Source organism: Nomascus leucogenys, chromosome 4 (genome assembly GCF_006542625.1).
Source record: "Nomascus leucogenys isolate Asia chromosome 4, Asia_NLE_v1, whole genome shotgun sequence".
NCBI classification, from domain to species: domain Eukaryota; kingdom Metazoa; phylum Chordata; class Mammalia; order Primates; family Hylobatidae; genus Nomascus; species Nomascus leucogenys.
In genome coordinates, this window is record NC_044384.1 from 43246358 (window position 1) to 43265242 (window position 18885).

Below are 18885 nucleotides of genomic sequence, written 5' to 3' on the forward strand. Positions count from 1 at the left end.
TGACAAAAAGAAAAGTGGCATTCCAGTTTCAGAAGCTCCCCCCACCATTTCCAGAAAAGACATGACTATTACTTCCTTTGCTTTTAATGCCCCAACCCCTTCATTAAAGATGCCCTGTATCTGTGACTTCCCCACTCTCTCAAACTGAGGAGCTGATTTGTGAACCACGCTTCCACTTCTCAATTCTATGGCCATCGAATAAAGCCTGCACTGCTTGGTGCTCACTTTTGGTTTTGTGTATTGGCTTCACAGCACCAATCAGGGAAAGACCCCCCTTTTTTGGGGACTGGCTTTGTCAGTAAGAGCTTCTTTAAAGAACCATTAATAAAAGTGGACAAGAATCAGAAAACATCCACTTGGCTAACTTTCCCTTCAGATATTCAAGGTAATTATGAATAACTGACAAAATGTAACATGCGACCAGGCACGGTAGCTCATGTCTGTAATCCCAGCACTTTGGGAGGCCGAGGTGGGAGGATCACGAGGTCAGGAGTTCGAGACCAGCATGATGAAACTCTGTCTCTACTAAAAATACAAAAATTAGCTGGGCGTGGTGGTGCGTGCCTGTAATCCCAGCTACTCAGGTGGCTGAGGCAGGAGAATCACTTGAACCCAAGAGGCGGATGATGCAGTGAGCTGAGATCGCGCCACTGCACTCCAGCCTGGGCGACAGAGTGAGACTCTGTCTCAAAAAAAAAATAAAAAAAAAAAGGAACATTCACATCTTTTATTGTTTACTAAGGAATACCAAAATCCCAGCACTAAGATATTGCCCGAAGGAGCACCTTGATAGTATACGCAGAATGAAATTCTTGGTTGAGAGAAATCAACAAGATTGGGTACTTTTCCAGTTGGCAGCATTCCCATTTTCAAATGCAAAACTTCACATTCTAAGGAGGCTATGTAACTTGTCGCATAGCTCATTTCTGGAAGAACTCAAAGAAAAACCCAGGTCAATCCGATTCTTTCCACTGTACTATGGAGGTTCCCATCTTTCACTCTGGTGCAAAAACTTAAGCCTTGGGAAAATGTGACAAATACTACCTTCTGAGTAACAATAAAGGTTAAAGAACTCTCTTAAGTAAATAACCAGCCCTGGAAACATGACAATGAACAGCTAAAACCCAGGTTTGGCAAATGTGCTGTTAGAAGAGTGTGGCAGGCAGCTCACATCTCTGTGGAGTAGGGGGAGAAGGGCTGGCAGACGGGGGCTGGAGTAGAGCGTGGCAGAACCCTGCAGGCTCCTAGAAGCCTGTGCTGCTTCTGGTTCTCTTGCCCCTCCAACTCTCCTAGAAAAGGGTAGAACATCTCTCTGGGAGGAACAGCATGCTGCCTGCTTTGGTGTTTTTGCATTTCCCTAAATGTTCTTCCACATTAGAGCCACCCACTTCTACTCTTCCTCCAACTGCTAAAACTCAGCTGGTTGCCCTGGGCTACAGGGGCAGAAGAGTCAAAGGTGCACCCTTAGTTTCTGCTTCTTGCATTCACAAGGATACTGTCTTTGTAAGTTAAAATTCTGGTTTATCAGCAAGCCTCTTAAGAATTGAGGAACCACAATCAGCTCCCTGAAGATGATCATCTCAGAGTGAATGGAAGAAACTGCTGTTTAGCCCTGTGTCTGGAGACCCGTCTGGACAGTGGGGCCTCCTCAGCCTGCTATCCTCTTTGAGGCCTGGCCTGAATCACTTCTCTCTCACTCTGAGGTCTTCCTAAAACAATAACTAGTAAAACTTGCCTTTTCCTTTTTTTCTCCTACTGAGATTATTCTCACATGGGGGCCTCTAACATATCAAATCAGCGAGAATGAGTGTTCTGGGTATGCACAGCCAAGTGGCCAGCAGAAGAGCAACAGCCCTAATGAAGAAGCTGGCACTTTATACCCACAGTGACTCCAACACAAATATTACATGACTATGCCATTAAAACCCATGGAATTTTAGAAATCTCATCTAATATGTTGATAAGCATGCAAAAATTCAAACACAACCTCATTCACTAAACATATTTTTATGCCATTAGAAACATAGCTCTTTAAACACAGCATAGCATTGGAAACAATTAACAAGATGAGAAAAGTTGAATGAATAATAGTACATTCATATGATTGTATATTATGTAGGCATTAAATATTATAGTTTAAAAATATTGTAGTAACAAAGGAAATGCTTATAATACACTTAACTTGTAAGAAAAATTTACAGAAAAATCAGAAGAAAAGGTATGAAAAAATGATTATCTTTATGTGGTAGTGTTTCTGGGTAATTTTTATTTTACTTTTTTTGTATTTCTAAAGTTTTATACAAAGAGAATATGTTATTTTTGTAATCACAAAAAATTCAGTCACTGTTTTAAAAAGTTATTTTTTACTATTAACATTTCCATATTATACCAGTAAACTTTAGCTATTTCAGTTTTTTGAGATGGGGTCTATGTGTTATTCAAGCTGATCATGAACTGGGATCCAGGGATCTTCCTGTCTCAGCCTCCCCATAGCTGGGACTACAGGCCACCATGCCCAGTTGCCATATTTTTTCTTTAATCTGTTATCATTAACTGAATTATAAAAAAATCAGTCTTAATCAAATTTCTATTAATGAAATATATTTCAATTCAATTGTGGGAATTATAAACACAACATCCGATATCAAGGCTGGATTTAAGACAATAGTGCAATTCAAGGAACTAACTATAATGTTCTAGTAACTCCCTTTGCCTGGACCATATAGAATTTGCTGGCTGAGTACATCTCATGCTATTGCAGTATATTTACAGTGTTTTTATAATATTAACAATTGGACTTCTGGCTTCCAGCTGGAAAGATGTTGAATGTCACTCCCAACCTAATAATAAGAGAGAGACAAACAATCTTTCACACCGTAACTTTTCTTGAGCCCATCATATACCTGGGGTTGCAGGAAAACCAAGTAGCCTGAAATCTAGGGAGGGAAAGTGTTCTATCCACCCAGAAAGGGTGAGAGGCCAGCAATGGACTATCTGAGGCAGAGTAGGGGAGGAAAATGAAGCCATTTATACAAAGCAGCAGGAAAAACTCAGGCCGGGCACGGTGGCTCACGCCTGTATTCTCAGCACTTCGGGAGGCCAAGGAGGGAGAATCACTTAAGCTCAGGAGTTTGAGACCAGACCAGGCAACATGGTGAAACCCATCTCCATCCAAAACACAGAAAATTAGCTGGGTGTGGTGGTGTGTGCCCTGTGGTCCCAGCTACTCAGGAGGCTGAGGTGGGAGGATTGCTTGAGCCTGGGCTCTCGAGGCTTCAGTGAGCCGAGATTGTGTCACTATACTCCAGCCTGGGTGACAGAGCGAGACCCTGTCTCAAAATAATAATAATAATAATAACAATAAAACCTCAGATAATAGTTTTAGCAATTGTCAAATGTCAACTGTGGGCTACCATGAGAGCATAAACTCCTTGGAACTGCAGACACAAAGGGATTTGGCATCCACCAGTAGGCTGCTCTCCATGGCACTCACAAAGAAGCTGGGGGCAGGGCTGGAACCTGAGAAACTTTCCCAGTAGTGCAGGCCTGACAGTGCACAGCCACACAGCAGGCAGAACAGCAACAACTCTAAAGGAGGAAGGGAGCAGCCAGCACTGTGAAAAGGCGGGAAACCCCATCCAGAGCCCTCTCCTCATTGAGACAAAAGCCTTAAGCCACAGGGAAGGTCAACAAGGTGGTGGAGGACAAGGGAAAAGAATAAAACCCTGTACTCCTAGGGCAGGGGCGGGAAACCATACTGGGCATCTCCTGTTGCTTAGGGTTTTACATCTTCTTCACTATTATCACTCCCATTTTGTAGATGAAAAAGCAACCCACCCCAGGGATGGTGCAGGCGTGTGTGACCCCAAAGCTCTGGCACTGACTGTCAGATGCAGCATATCTTGATTTCAGGAAGGCCTTGTGACCCCAATGAAGAAACACAGTTGGGTGGTCAGAGATCAGCAGCTTCCCACTAATTGCACAATGACCCTAAAATGCCCTGACTGATCAGTGTCAACCTGCAGGCTGCACTGGTTTATGCATTCCTTGTCTCTGTCCCACTAGACATTTTCATCAATGGCATGGAAGATCTGCTTATTCATTTTTTGTTAAATAAAATTAGCACTAACTGTTAATAAGAGAAAGAGGCAAAACAGAATTCTTTATTATCTTGAGGCTGGAACTCTGGCCCACAATCAATGGGGGAAAAATGCAAGGCCCTGAATTTAAATGTGAATCAATCAATCGCAGACACGCAGAATAGAAGAAACTGGCAGATAAAAATGTGTGACAAAAATCCACAAGGCTTAGTGGATTACCGGTTCAAAATGAGGCAACACCCAGGGCTGCTGCTAAAAGTTGTAATAAATCAGAGGTGGATTTGTGGAAGAATGGTATCGTATCCCAGCTACCTATTACTATTCTTTGTACTACATGAACAGAAGAGTTGGTAACCAGTACGATGAGGAGCTGAAAATTATGTCCCCAAGTACTATCCGTAGTAGCCATCAAGTTTAGCTTGGACAGGGTTCACATGGCAACTGCCTGTAAATACTCAATGAGCTTCCACAGCAAGTCAGAGTGTCTTGTTCAAGAAAGCAGTGCACAAGCATTTGGTTAATGACAGGTAATGCATGTCCCAAAAAGGAAGGCTTTCCACCAATTCCAGCATGCAACAGTATTCCTGGGCAACCCAGGCAAATGATTTGATGATCCCTCTGCCTCTGGAAGTATCAGGAACGGGACTGATGATGTCAGGAACACCTTTAACATGACATTGCCATCTCTTCAAGGCTAGGATTCTACTATTTACATTATGTAACTTACAAAGGTCTTCAGCTCTCACCCCCATATTTGGGTCATCTGAGTAGATCACACAACAGTGATACGCCAGTAGCTCCAAGACCAGAGGGCTCGCCGAATCTCCTCTCCTTGCCCATAAGCCAGTATCTCCTGGGGCACATGAAGCATCAGGCTCCATGGCACTTAGCTCTCTTTGGGAATATTTCCTTCATCTCCAAACCAGTGTGTCCAAAGTTTTCTTGCCAACAAACCCCAATATCCAACTCTTCTACTGCCAGAGGCACTGCCGTATTTCTAGCTGCAGAGTCAAACTGTGACCCCCCCCCAACCTTTGATTCCTTTTATTGTCCTATATCCAGAAATCTCCTCCTAGAAGGCTAGTCCTCAAAATGTCTCTATTTTTTCATTATTCTGTTTCCACTGCTACTGTCACCTCACAGCTGTGATACTGAGCTAACCCTTCCCACCCAGCTTTCCCATCCCTGTCAATTTCTCCTCCTCCACTACTCCATTCTACACACCACGTTACTTTTTTTTTCTTCATTTTGCAGTCCTAAAAAAAACTTTCAGCAATGTCCCCAGTCTTGGGGGTGGGGTGGCTGGTGGGCACATAGGTTCTCTAATGTGTATATGAGAGAGAGAGAGCGCGAGCGCGAGCATGTAGGCATGTGTGTGTACGTGCATGCAAGGAGGACTCCTCCAGATAGGGCTACACAGGAGTAGGGAGGCCTGCTCACCCTCACACAAGTAGAAAGGAAGTCTGGAGACCTGTGATCAGCAATATGGGGCACAGATGGAAGGATGAGATCCAATGAGGCTGATGGGAACTTAGAGAGAGCAAGGCAAGCCAACCTGGAGAGCAATGCAGACAGGGAAGCTTCCGTGCCAGCGCCCTGAGGCACCCCTAAGACGCAGCAAGGAGGTGAGAGTTTGCCAGGCTCAGGGCCCTGAGGACTTCCCCATGGGCCAAAAGAGGATCCATAGAGATAAAGAGACAGACTTTCTGTGCTGGGTGACAGAAGGGCCATGCTGTATAGACTAAATCATCTTACTCCAATTAATTAGAATTCCAGATGTATGAAGAGAAAAAAAATCCACATCCTGTGATAAGTCATGGGCCTGGCATCTGCCTCTTACCTCTGACTGGGGAGTTTAAAGATTGGCTCTTGTAAATAGAAAGAAACACTTTATTGAAAACACTTTTTTCTTTCTTTTAAAAAGTCATTATTTGGCTACGAACGCATTATTTTCTCCCCTGGCTATGAGTCTCAAATATCTGCAAATATGCATTGCATAATGAGCCTCTGGCAGGCTGCAAAATCACATCTTATTGCCTTTCATGGAAGAAAAATGAAGAATTATGAAAACACAATGACAAGATTTTTCTACTCCAGTATTTCCTTTATCAACTCTGTGACTGTATAAGGCAAAGGCAACTGGATGTCAAGGTAAACTTTCCAGGTTAAGATAAATCTGACTCTTTGTCAAAAGGAAATGCTAGGGCCCCTGGCTTTCCTGATTTCTTAATTTGAATTGGGGAAAACCCATTGCAGCTGTATTGACCAAACTGTATGTTTAAGGAGGAGACTGAGGCCTCCTTCTCAAAACCTAAGGGTCTTGGGTTGATGTATCTGTTGTTCTTTTCAATTTTGCATTATTCAGATGGGGGTGAGGGAAGAGTGTCAGCAGACGCTCTATTGGTTTTGTAAATAAGAGGTGATCTCATTAGAACTATGTAGACTGGAAATAAACTTGGCAGCTACTGCCTTTGTTAACTTTCACCAACTCGCCTAGAACAGAGCACACCCTGCAGGGGGGGCAGGAGACCTTCATGCGACATCACAGTTAGTGGGACGGGCTGTGGCATCACTGTTCCCCAGAATTCTCCTTTCCAACAACACAGTGAACTCCAAGGCACAGGCTGACTCTTGGCTCCACTCTCTTGTCCTCATTATGACCAGCACAGTGCAGAACACAGGAGCCAGAGACTATTCTAGACCTTCCTTTGGGAAAATAAAAGATGGAGACAGAAATCCACACAGATCCAGTGCTGATGGCCCAAATGGCTAGGGAGGAGGTGAGTGTGCCACCTCAGACAGAGGCCCTGAGGAGGCGGCCCAGAGTCCTGAACCACCACTGAGGAAGCACACACTGAGTGCACCGTGTAGGACGGGGAGGCTGGGAAAGCACAATTCCTACAAATGCATTTTTGAAACTTTTTAATTTTATATTTTTTCCATGTTATTTAGAAATGCAATAAAGATTTTCCTGTGTGCTTATTCTTTCCTGATTATTTTCCTTACAGAATGATTCCAAAGTAAAATCAATATGATGCTGTTGCCACACCAGACTCTGAGCCACGGCATGCATTTCTGTTATTTCTGTTTTCTTTTTTCTTTGCTGCTCTTCTTCTTTTCCTCCTCCATGGTCCTTCTCCTCCCTCTTTTCTATCTCTCCCTCTTCTTTTCTTTGTGCCTTTCCTCTCTTAGTCTATTTGTGCTGCTATAAAAGAAATACCTGAGACTGGGTAATTTATGAAGAACAGAAATTTATTTCTCACAGTTCTGGAGGCTGGGAAGTCCCAGATCAAGGCACTGGCTGTGAGGGCCCAGTCTCTCTGCATCCAAGATGGTGCCTGTTGCTGTATCTTCTGGAGGGCAGGAAGGTTGTGCCTTCACATGGCAGAGAATCAAAAGAAAGCAAATGCACTCCCTTCCACAAATCCTTCTTATAATGGCATTAATCCATTCATGACAGCAGAGCCTTCATGACCTAAACACCTCTTGACACTGTTGCATTGGGGATCATGTTTACAACACAAAAATTTAGGAAGGAAAATTCAGACCACAGCATTCTCTATGTAATCTCTCCCTGCTCACAGTGACTCTTCCCCATACCCATCCCACCTTCCCTAAGCTTGCCCTCATTCTATTCTCTCTGGTGATGAGCTAACAGACTGTCAGTTTTTCTGTTGTAAGCATGTTAGGTTTTATTTCCTTTTAGAAATAGGGCAAGTTGTTGGTGTTTTATCATGGCCATCACAAAACCATAAAGATATCTTAATTCAGCTGTGTCATGTACAAAAAGTCAATCTTTCTTGCAAAATCTCTTCCCATCTCCCTAGCTTTTAGGTCCTCAAGACCATTCAGAGCCCTTTGGGGAGGGAGCAATTTCCAAATGAACATGAAAGTTAGGGAGGGTTCCCAGCACAAGCAAGGAAAAAGGAGAAAAAACTGAAACAGGATATGAGATATAAATCTTCCCTCGGTCTGGCTGAAGCAACCTAGAAAGCCCAGCATTCCACTCAGTGTCCAAGGTCACCTACATCAGTTTCAAAACAGAGTCACTTCCATTTTCCATAGAAAACAAAGCCAAACATTTTTTTTTTTAAAGATTTGCAATCTTCTGAGGGAAACCATAGCTGTTTCTAATATGAAATGGGGAAAAATTCTCTCATTAATAAGTACTAGAAAAAGGAAAACTGAGGGGAAGATGCGAGGGTCACCCACAGATGTGGGACCCCATGGAGATTCGCATGCCAGTGCCAGCCACAGAGAAAAGCCCTTCCAACCACACAAGGACACAATCACCAGGATTCTGAGAAGCCTGAGAAGGAGATACAGCCGAAAACCAGAACCATACTCCTCCCCAAATCAAACCAGGGCTGAGTGCTCCCAAAGGACAGCAGAATCCTTGGGAGGCAGGTAACTCTAGGGGCAGGGCCATGGGATGGGCTCCCCAGCAGAGCAGAGCACTGCGAACAGCAGCCTGGAAAGGCTCGCTCTAGTGGGGGTGGGCAGTGAACACAGGGATGGGGGACAGTCTGGGCAGACCACATGTGATATGGTTTGGTTCTCTGTCCCCACCCAAATCTCACCTTGAATTGTAATAATTCCCACATGTCGTGGGAGGGACCCAGTGGGAGGTAAGTGAATCATGAGGGTGGGTTTTTCCCATGCTGTTCTCATAATAGTGAATAAGTCTTATGAGATCTGATGGTTTTATAAAGGGCGGTTCCCCTGCACACACTCTCTTGCCTGCCACCATGTAAGATCTGCCTTTGCTCCTCCTCCGCCTTCTGCCATGATTTTGAGGCCTCCCCAGCCATGTGGAACTGTGAGTCCATTAAACCTCTTTCCTTTATAAATTACCCAGTCTCGGGTATGTCTTTATTAGCAGTGTGAGAACAGATTAATCCAATACGCTTTTCAGGAACCCTACAAAGCTGTGCTGATTCTGTGAGCTGTTTAATTCAGGTTCAAATTCTGTATCCAGGCCCTCAAGATCCCCCACTCCATCTGACCATGTTGCCCACTACAGCCACTCTAATCTCCACAACATGCCACCCGTACATCACTTTAACCTTGGTGCATCTGCACCTGCTCAGGACAGGGTCCCTTTTACTACTTCTCCCAAATCCCCCTGCAGTCAGGTCTCTAACACATGCTCCTCCACACCCCGGCAGAAGCCAGAGAAGACTATGCCAGAGGCTTGCCCAGCTTTTAGGGCACCTGAAGTGACGGAGTAGATCTGCTTCCTTGGGAGGACTTCCAGAGATCTCAGGGACCTTGCAGCCAAGGCATGGCTGGTGGTGATGTGCCAAAATGCATGGGGAAACCAGCTAGGCTTTCATAATCAAGCACTATTTCCTCAACTACCAAATGGGAATTATATTACTTACCTGACAGTGGCCTCATGAGGATTAAATGAGATCATGCTTATAAAACACCTAGTATAGGCCGGATGTGGTGGCTCACGCCTGTAACCCCAGCACTTTGAGAGGCCAAGGCAGGTGGATCATTTGAGGCCAGGAGTTCAAGACCAGACTGGCCAACATGGTGAAACTTTGTCGCTATTAAAAATACAAAAATTAGCCCAGGGTGGTGGGTCATGCCTTTAATCCCACCTACTTCGGAGACTGAGGCATGGGATTTGCTTGAACTCAGGAGGTGGAGGTTGCAGGGAGCTGAGATCATGCTACTGCACTCCAGCCTGGCAACAGAGTATAAGACTCTGTCTCAATAAATAAAATAAAATAAAATACCTAGTTTGCTGCCTGGCAAACCTGTAATAAACATTGATTACTTTTATAATTGATGTTAGAGCTGAAAGGTAATCTCAGATTCTTTTATCGATATAGGAATATGCATATACATATGTATAACATATAAATTTATATGTATACACGAACATGAAATACAGGTGGTTCACAGATCTTACATCTATGGTATAACCTTTTTTTTTTTTTTTTTTTTTGAGACAGAGTCTTGCTCCATCACCCAGGCTGGAGTGCAGTGGCATGATCTCAGCTCACTGCAACCTCCGCCTCCTGGGTTCAAGTGATTCTCCTGCCTCAGCCTCCCGAGCAGCTGGGACTACAGGCGTGTGCCACCATGCCCAACTAATTTTTATATTTTTAGTAGAGACAGGGTTTCACCACGTTGGCCAGGCTGGTCTCAATCTTGCGATCTCGTGATCCACCCACCTTGGCCTTGCCAAGTGCTGGGATTACAGGTGTGAGCCACCATGCCCAGACCTATGGTATAACATTTGATTAAATATTAAAAACCGAAGGTTCCAAAGGCACTTGATTAAAGCTTAAGAGAAAATAGAAATGCATTAAAATTTCATGAGCTATTTGCAATTTAAGTGTATCTTAAAATCTGTAGAGTAGTAGTCCTCATTTATAGTGTAACAGCTTGAAAAAAGATGAATAAAATTTCTTTCTGCAAAACTGACTCAGAGAAAAAAGAAAGGCAAGTGATATGACAATTGAACAAAACAGTCAACCATAACTTCCCCTTACCTTTGACCCAATGAGCGTGTACAGCCACTGAATGGTTTCATTGTGGTTTATTACTCCATTCATTCCATCCACATACAACATAATCTGGCCCAAAGCTACAGAAAACAAGAGAAAAAGGAGATATTATAGATGGATATAGAAACATAATCTTCAGTGATCATAATGCTGATCAAGATTTTCATACTTTAAGTACACAGTATGTTAAGAATCAAATCTGAGAATTCCTGGGCTCTGAAATTAACTAAATCTCATTTCAGAGAGAAAGTGTCGAACACTGGAAGAAACAAGGGCTATTCCAGGCTCCCGGAAGATGCAATTAAGGCACCAATCCAGTGATTGTTGTTTCTGTGTGCCTTGATGTATAAATGCATGTTTTTCTGTTTCTATATCTGTGTGTAGTCCCAGACAGGACAAAGATATTCATGAGATGGTGTCTGGGTTGTGGCCTCCCACTGGGGCCACAAGGACAAACGAAGTTTCCAAAAGCAACCTGTCCAGTGCCCCAGTCTGTGGTCAGCAAGTCTTAGATTCTGTGGGATCATCCTGAGTTAATCCAATTTTATTCCAATAGGTCAGCAATAAATGCATAGTTAAATGTTATGAGTAATTCCCTTTAAAGATTTTCAAGTAAAAAACATCAAGTATCATGAAAATACACATTCGTCACATATCAAATCCTAAATTCTTAGTTTAGGAAAATATAGTCACCACATACTGTCATTATTCTCCAAACAGAAAATACTAGCTATGTTTTTTTAAGTAAACATTAAACTCAGTTTTTCAACTCCATTATTATCAAAATAATCTGAATGATAGATAATGAACAAACAGAAGTTACATGTCCTAAAGGAAGAAGGATTCCTTCAATCACATCGAAACTCCACCCATAACTAATTGTCAGGGCATTGACATTTTTCTAAACAACATTTTTTATGCTGGTAACAGTAGGACAGCTCATTTTAGAAAATTAGAAAAATACAGAAGAATAAAGTGAAAATAATTCATGCTCCCATAAATTAAAGATAACCATTCTTAAAATATTGATGTATTTTCTTACATTCTTTTTTTATGCATTACAAACACAAAGTTTGTATGTGGGCTGTAGGAAACATTCTACACGAAATATGTTGATTAAAAAGGGCAAAACAGAAAACAGTATACACAAATTATAAGTATGCAAATATATATGTAATATTAGAAAATGCATCCTATCCAACAGAAGATCAAATAAGAAAACCACATTAGTGGCAGGGTGCAGTGGCTCACGCCTGTAATCCCAACACTTTGGGAGGCCAGGGCAGGTGGATCACATGAGGTGAGGAGTTCAAGACCAGCCTGACCAACATGGCAAAACCTCGTCTCTACTAAAAACACAAAAATTAGACGGGTATGGTGGTGCACAGCTGTAATCCCAGATACTCAGGAGGCTGAGGCAGGAAAATTGCTTGAACCCAGGAGGTGAAGGTTGCAGTGAGCCCAGATCGTGCCACTGCACTCTCCAGTCTGGGTGATAGAGCAAGACTCTGTCTCAAAAAAAAAAAAAAAAAAGAAAAAAAAGAAAAAAGAAAAAACCACATTATTCTGAGAAAAAATATGCTCCTAAATATGTAAGAACTCAAAAATTTTAAAAATTATTTGGACATATCCTTGACACAATAAGCAGTATATTTTGAGAAATAACAGATTCAGATTCTATTTAATGGTAAAACACTAGAGATATTCCTACTAATCAGAAATAATTTTTAAATGATGCTCATTAAACCCATGGATTATTTAACACTGCTATAGAATTTCAGGCAAATTTAATAAGATATAAAAAATAATAAGATACAAAATTGTTAGAAATACATATTGTCATAATTTGCAAGTAACATTATAGATACAATAAAAAAATTCACAGAATTTATTACAAAGAGATTACAATTATAATCACATTTCTCATCCTAATGAGAAATCTGTATGTAGCATTTGAATGCAGCATACAAAAGTCTGATATAAAATTATACTAGATAAGTGGATCTTTGACAACAAATATGTTAAAGAATAGAAATATTTCTTTAGTTAATACAAACTAGTAGGAAAATATTAAATGCCAATAGAAAAAAAGGCATTTTATATGAGAGACAACAAACTTGTTTATAATAGCATGCAAAATTGTTCACTCTCACTATAATAAAACAAATGCAAATTGAAACAATAATAAGGTAGTGTTTTCACTCAAATTGGCAAAGGTATTTTAAAAAGAAATGATTATGTATCAAACACTAGAGAGGTTAAATAACTTCATGCATTGCTGGTGGTAGGGCAAACCGGTAGAAACCTGCAATAAGGCTATCTAGGGATATAATTATTTTGTAAAGTTACCATGTATTTAGCGCTCACTGTGTGCCAAGTTCTCCAGAGGGACTTTATAGGTATTATTAATAGAAGAGCCATATGCAGTGGGTATTTTTACTTCCATTTGGCAGAAGAAAAAACTGAGGCTCTGAGAAGTGAAGGGATGTGACCAAAATCTCCATCACTGCCTAAGTAGCAGAGCCCACTTCCAGCCAGGGTGGGCAAGCACGTATGTGTTTACACTAAAAGCCCGAAAGTCCTCTTGAAGCCTTTTCCTAGTCATCATGATTTGGGAAACCTATTCTAAGGAAATAGCTCTAAGTTTAAACAAACAAAATAAAAAAGGAAGCAAAGGTGTTCACTGAAGTATTATTTAATATACCAAAATAATAACTAAAACACAAATACCTATCATGGTTCTAGAACTCAGCGTACACAGTCATTTACCAAAGCTACGTCCTAACTTGTAAAATGTTTCTCATAAAATAAGAAAAAAGCAAGTATAAGTAAAAAGCAACATCACATAATTAAATAAAATAAGTAAAAAGCAACATCACATAATTAACTAAAACATTCAAATCTTCTTTTAGTTGAGTTAAGGTCTCACTCTGTTGCCCAGGCTGGAGCAGTGGTGCCATCATGGCTCACTGCAGCCTTAACCTCCCAGGCTTAAATGATCCTCCCATCTCAGCCTCCTGAGTAGCTGGGACCACAGACATATGCCACCACACCCATTTTTTTTTTTTTTTTCTGTAGAGACAGGGTCTCCTTATGTTATCCAGGCTGGTTTCAAACTCCTGGGCTCAAGTGATCCACCAGCCTTGGAATCCCAAAGTGCTGGGATTATAGGCATAAGCCACCATGCCCAGTTGTAACACTCAAATCTTCATGCATACAAAGAAGAAAAGGAAATCCACAAACTATTAACCATTGTGATTGAGTATATGTTCTTTGGATGTACTTTTACTATTTTTTCTATTTTCCCAGCTTTCTAATATGAGCATCAATTACTTCTGTAATGGAAAAGTAAAATATGTTTAAAAAAAAAGAACAAAAATAAGACTGAATAATGTAAGGTGTTACATGCTTTTGTTTTTAGAATTTTTTTACTAGTGCATCCTTTCTTAGCACCACTACCCCCATCCTCCTGCAGAAAGATGCAGCCCCACCTCATGGAAGAGCTCCAAGAATTCATCCCATTCTGCCCTATTTTTTCCCATTTCTTCCCTCCTTCTCTTCCCAAACTGGCAAGTCTCCATGGAAGGGGAGTTTGCTCCACTGTCCTTCTCCCATTCTGAGTCCCACTGTTGATGAGGCCAATCCTGAGGTACATTTTGGCACCTTCCTTTAAATCAGCTAACCACACAGGGAGAGAGAAGGTTTTAGCCTTCTGGAAGGTATATCCACAGGGAAGACTCTCTCCACAAGGCTGAGAAGCTGGGACTGAAGGCCTCCACCCTAAGAGCTCAAGTGCCCAAGAAGCCAGGTACTGGCCAAGTGCCCAAGAAGCCAGGACACTATTACAGTGGGGAGAAGGCAAACTAAGGTTTAAAAGCTGAATTGATCTGTTCCCCGCAACATTCTATTAACTGATCACACTGGAAGAGGTGCGTCACTACAAAGTTCATGTCTAATGGAATTAAAGTACCTGATCACACTAATTTTTCATATTTTGGTAATCAAATCTTTCCCACTACATCTTTTTTGTACCTACCCCCTACTACTAAAGCAATCCCGCCTGTAAACCACTCCAGACACAAGATGGCGCTAAATAGATTCATGTGGGTTAATATCGCACTATGAGCAGCAAAAACGCACCAACCTTAAACGTGGGCCTGAGAATAAAACCCACACAGAAGAGCAAAACAGATGCCCTGAAAACACACGTCTGGGTCACAGGAGCCATGAAAATTCATGATTTGTGTTTTCAAGAAGGATGTGGAGGCTGAGACTGTCTATCAGAACACAGAGGTAGATGGCACCACAGGTCTAGGAAGAGAGCATTTTCTGTTCTGCCACTCACGGAACTTATTACACTCAAGGTATATTTATTTACCCTTCTGTGCTTCAGTTTCTTCATCTCAAAAATGACACAGCTATACCATACTATCTATTTTGCAGGGGTGTGGTGAGGAATGAGTTAGAACAGTGCCTCCAATGAACAGAAGCCTACGCTGGACAACTCTCAAAACCAGAAAACAGGGAGCAAGCTCTCCAGGCTAACCTTACCCAGCTGTGGATCATGAGAAATGGTGGAAGAACTCCTTGCCTAACTAGAAGTCACAAAGACTTTCTCTTACGTGTTCTTCTAAAAATGTGTAGTTTCTCCTCTTTATATGTAGCTGTATGATCCAATTTGAGATAACCGTTGTACAAAGAAGCGTAGATTGAGGTTCATTTTTTTTCATACGTCCAACTGCTATAATGCCATTTGTTAAATAGACTGCTCTTTTTCTATTTCATTGCTTTGGCAAATTTGCCAAAAATCAACTGATTGCGTTTGTACGGGTCTGTTTCTGTTCCATTGGTCTGTCCATCCCTTTGCCAATACCACACAATCTGGATCACCATAGCTTTAGAGTAAATGTTAAAATCAGGTAGTATGATTCTTCCTATTCATTCTTTTTCAAACTTGGTTCAGCCATTCTTGTTCTTTTGCCTTTTAATACAAATTCTGGAAGCAGCTTGTCTAAATCAACAACAATAACAAAATCTTTCTGGAAATAATGTTAATCTATAAATTCTAGGAGAACTGACATCTTTACTCTGCTGAATCTTCTAATCTATAAACCTGTTATGTCTATTTATTACACATCTTTGCAGATTGCTTTTATCAGTGTTCTATAGTTTTCAACTGTAGATGCAATATATGTTTGTTTGGGATGGTATTTTTTGCCAAAATTATAAGTAGTTCACATTCTGTGGAGCTATTACAAATGGTGTTTTAAAAACTTTTCCATTCGTAATTGTTTATTGTTAGTATATAGAAACAAAATTGAATTTGTATATTGGCCTTATATCCTATAACTTTGTTAAACTTATCAGTTCTAGGAGTGTTTGATTTTTTGTTTTGTTTTTGTAGATTTCCTGGAATTTTGTACATAGACAATAATGCTCTTTGTGAAAAAGAACAATTTTATTTCTTCCTCCCCAATCTATATCCCTCTTCCCATCCCTATTGCACTAGTGAAGACTTTCAGTATAATATTCAATGGGCGTGGTGAGGGTGAACACCCTTTCCTTGTTCCTAATGTTAGGGAGAAAGCATTAATAATCATTTACTATTAATTATGATGTTAGACATATATTTTTGTAAATTGCCTTTATCAAGATAAGTAAGTTTCTCCAATTTCTAGTCTGCTAAGAGCTTTTTGTAAATCATGAATGAATGAATTTTATCAATTGCTTCTTCTACATCAACTGATATGATTGTGCTTTTTCTTCTTCAGATTGTTAATGCAGTAGGTTACACTCACTGAATTTCAAATACTCAATGAGCCTTGCATCCTTTTTGACCATGGCATATTACTCTTTTCATATATTGCTGGATTTACTAATATTTGTTGAGGATTTTTTGCATCTTTGTTCATAATAAATATTGTTCTGTGTATTTTATGTCTGGTTTTCATACCATGGTAATACCGACTTCATAAAATGAATTGGGAAGTGTTTCCTCCTCTTCTGTTTTCTAGAAGAGATTTTGTAAAATTAGTTTTATTTTTATCTTTAAATGTTTGGTGGAATTCACCAGGAAACCATTTGGGGCTGGAGATATTTTGTTCAGAAGGTTAACTGCAAATTAAATTTAATAGTTACAGTAATGGGGCTAGTCAGGTTATCATTTCATCTTGGGTAAGTTTTGGTAGTTTGTGGTTTTTAAGGAAATGATCCATTTAAGGAATTGATCCATTTCATCTAATGTATCAATTTTATGTGCTGAGAGTTGTTCACAGTATTCTGTCATAATTCATTTAAGTGAAGTTTTATCCCCTTTCATTCCTAATGTTAGCAATGCATGTCTTCTCTTTTTTCATTTGTCATTCTTGTTGGTCAACTTTATTTTTCTTTTCATGGAATCAGCTTTTTGTTTCATTGATTTTCTCTATTTTTTTCTCTGCTTTCAACTTCATCAATTTCTACTTTTATTATTTTCTTCCTTTTACTTACTTGGTTTTATTTTACTTTACTTACTCTAGTTTCTTAAGGTAGGTGCTTATATTATTATTTCCCTCTTTTCTAATATACGCAGGTAATGCTAGAAATTTCCCTCATGCATTGCTTCAACCACATCCCACAAATCTGATGTGTTGTATTTTCATTTTCATTTAGTACAAAATGTTTGCTAATTTCCACTGAGAATTCCTCTTCAACACATGGATTATTTAGAAGTGTGTTAATTTCTAAGAGTTTGGACATATTCATGTTATCCTTCTGTTACTGATTTACAGTTTAATTTTATTCCACTCAGAAATTACATTATTTCAATTATTTTAAATTGGTTATGGTTTATTTTATGACCCATGATATGATTTATATTGGTGAATGTTTCATGCATATTTGAAAGCAATATGTATTCTCTGTAGTTGGGTAGCATTTTCTAAAGACGTCAATTAGAACTATTTGGTTGATGGTGCCATTCAGTTCCTTCATAGCTTTGCTGATTTTCAGTCTGTCAATTCTATTGATTACCAAAAAAAGAAGTATTGAAGTTTCCAACTACAACAGAATTTTTTCTATTTCTTATTTCAGTTCTGTTTTTGCTTTATGAATTTTGAAGTTCTAGTTTTCTGGGCGACCTAATTCTTTTGTCATTATAATGTCTGCTTTACCTCTAATTATTTTCTTTGCTCTGAAGCCTACTTCTTCTAATAATTAATATAGTCACTTCACCTTCTTTTGATTAGTGTTGGCATGTTTTTTTTCCTGCATCCTTTTGCTTTTAAACCACCTGTAGCATTATAATTAAAGTGGGTTTCTTGTAAGCAGCATTTAGTTGGGTCTTGTTTTATTTATTCATTAATGTCTGTCTTTTAATTACTGTGATTAGACCAGTCATATTTAATTTAAGTACTAATGTGTCTTAATTAAGGTCTATCATTTCCAATCCGCTACCGAGCCCATCTGGTAAGCTTTTTACTTTGGTTATTGTATCTTTCGTTTCCAAAGTTTCCATTGGGTTCTTTGTATCTTCTATTTCTTACTGAGACTTTCCATCTTTCTATTCATTTCAGTAATGTTCACTCTTACTTCCTGAAGCATTTTCATAATGGCTGCATTAAAAACTGACAAATCCAGTATCTGTATCAACTTGGCCCAGGGGTGGTGATCTATCTTTTCCCATGCAAGTTGGGATTTTCCTAGTTTATTGTGTGCCAAGTAATTTTGGCTTATCTCCTGGATATTTTTAAAATAATGTTATGAAACTCTGGGTTTTGTTTAAATATTACAGAAAATGTTGCCATTTTTGTTTAAGCAGGCAATTAACCTGGTTCAGTTTGAGTCACAAGTTCTGACCTGTCTTCTGTGGCTCTAATATCAGTTCAGTTTTCAGAGCCCTTGCTGTGCCATTTGGTTCAGCTCTGTATGTGTACTACAAAGTCGACAGTCTGGGGTCTGGGCAGTATCTATCTTGTTCAGTTCTCAAAGTCATTGCTATGCTGTTTAGGGTTAGATTCATGCATGCAGTCTGTGTGGAGCCCAGGGGTTCACATAAAACTTTCACATTCCTGAGCTTCTCCTTCTCCATTATATTCCTGATACTTTTAGGTTCCTTGAGGCTCCCTCCACCACTTTTTTTGTTTGTTTTTGTTTTTTTTGTTTGTTTTTGTTTTTTTTTTTTTTTTGAGACAGAGTCTGCTCTGTCACCCAGGCTGGAGTGCAGTGGTGCCATCTCAGTTCACTGCAAACTCTGCTTCCCCGGTTCAAGTGATTCTGGTGCC

The 18885-nt window shown here is 40.1% G+C and overlaps 1 protein-coding gene across 4 annotated transcripts in view; it reads right to left on the reverse strand.

Moving 5' to 3' along the window:
- FHOD3 (formin homology 2 domain containing 3) overlaps window positions 1-18885 on the reverse strand; it is a 491472-nt gene that overhangs the window by 195062 nt on the left and 277525 nt on the right. For all 4 annotated transcript variants that reach the window (XM_030810562.1, XM_030810561.1, XM_030810560.1 and 1 more), the window contains exon 6: window positions 10610-10704. In XM_030810562.1, coding sequence (XP_030666422.1) covers window positions 10610-10704 — 95 coding nt within the window. The remainder of the gene's footprint in view (window positions 1-10609; window positions 10705-18885) is intronic.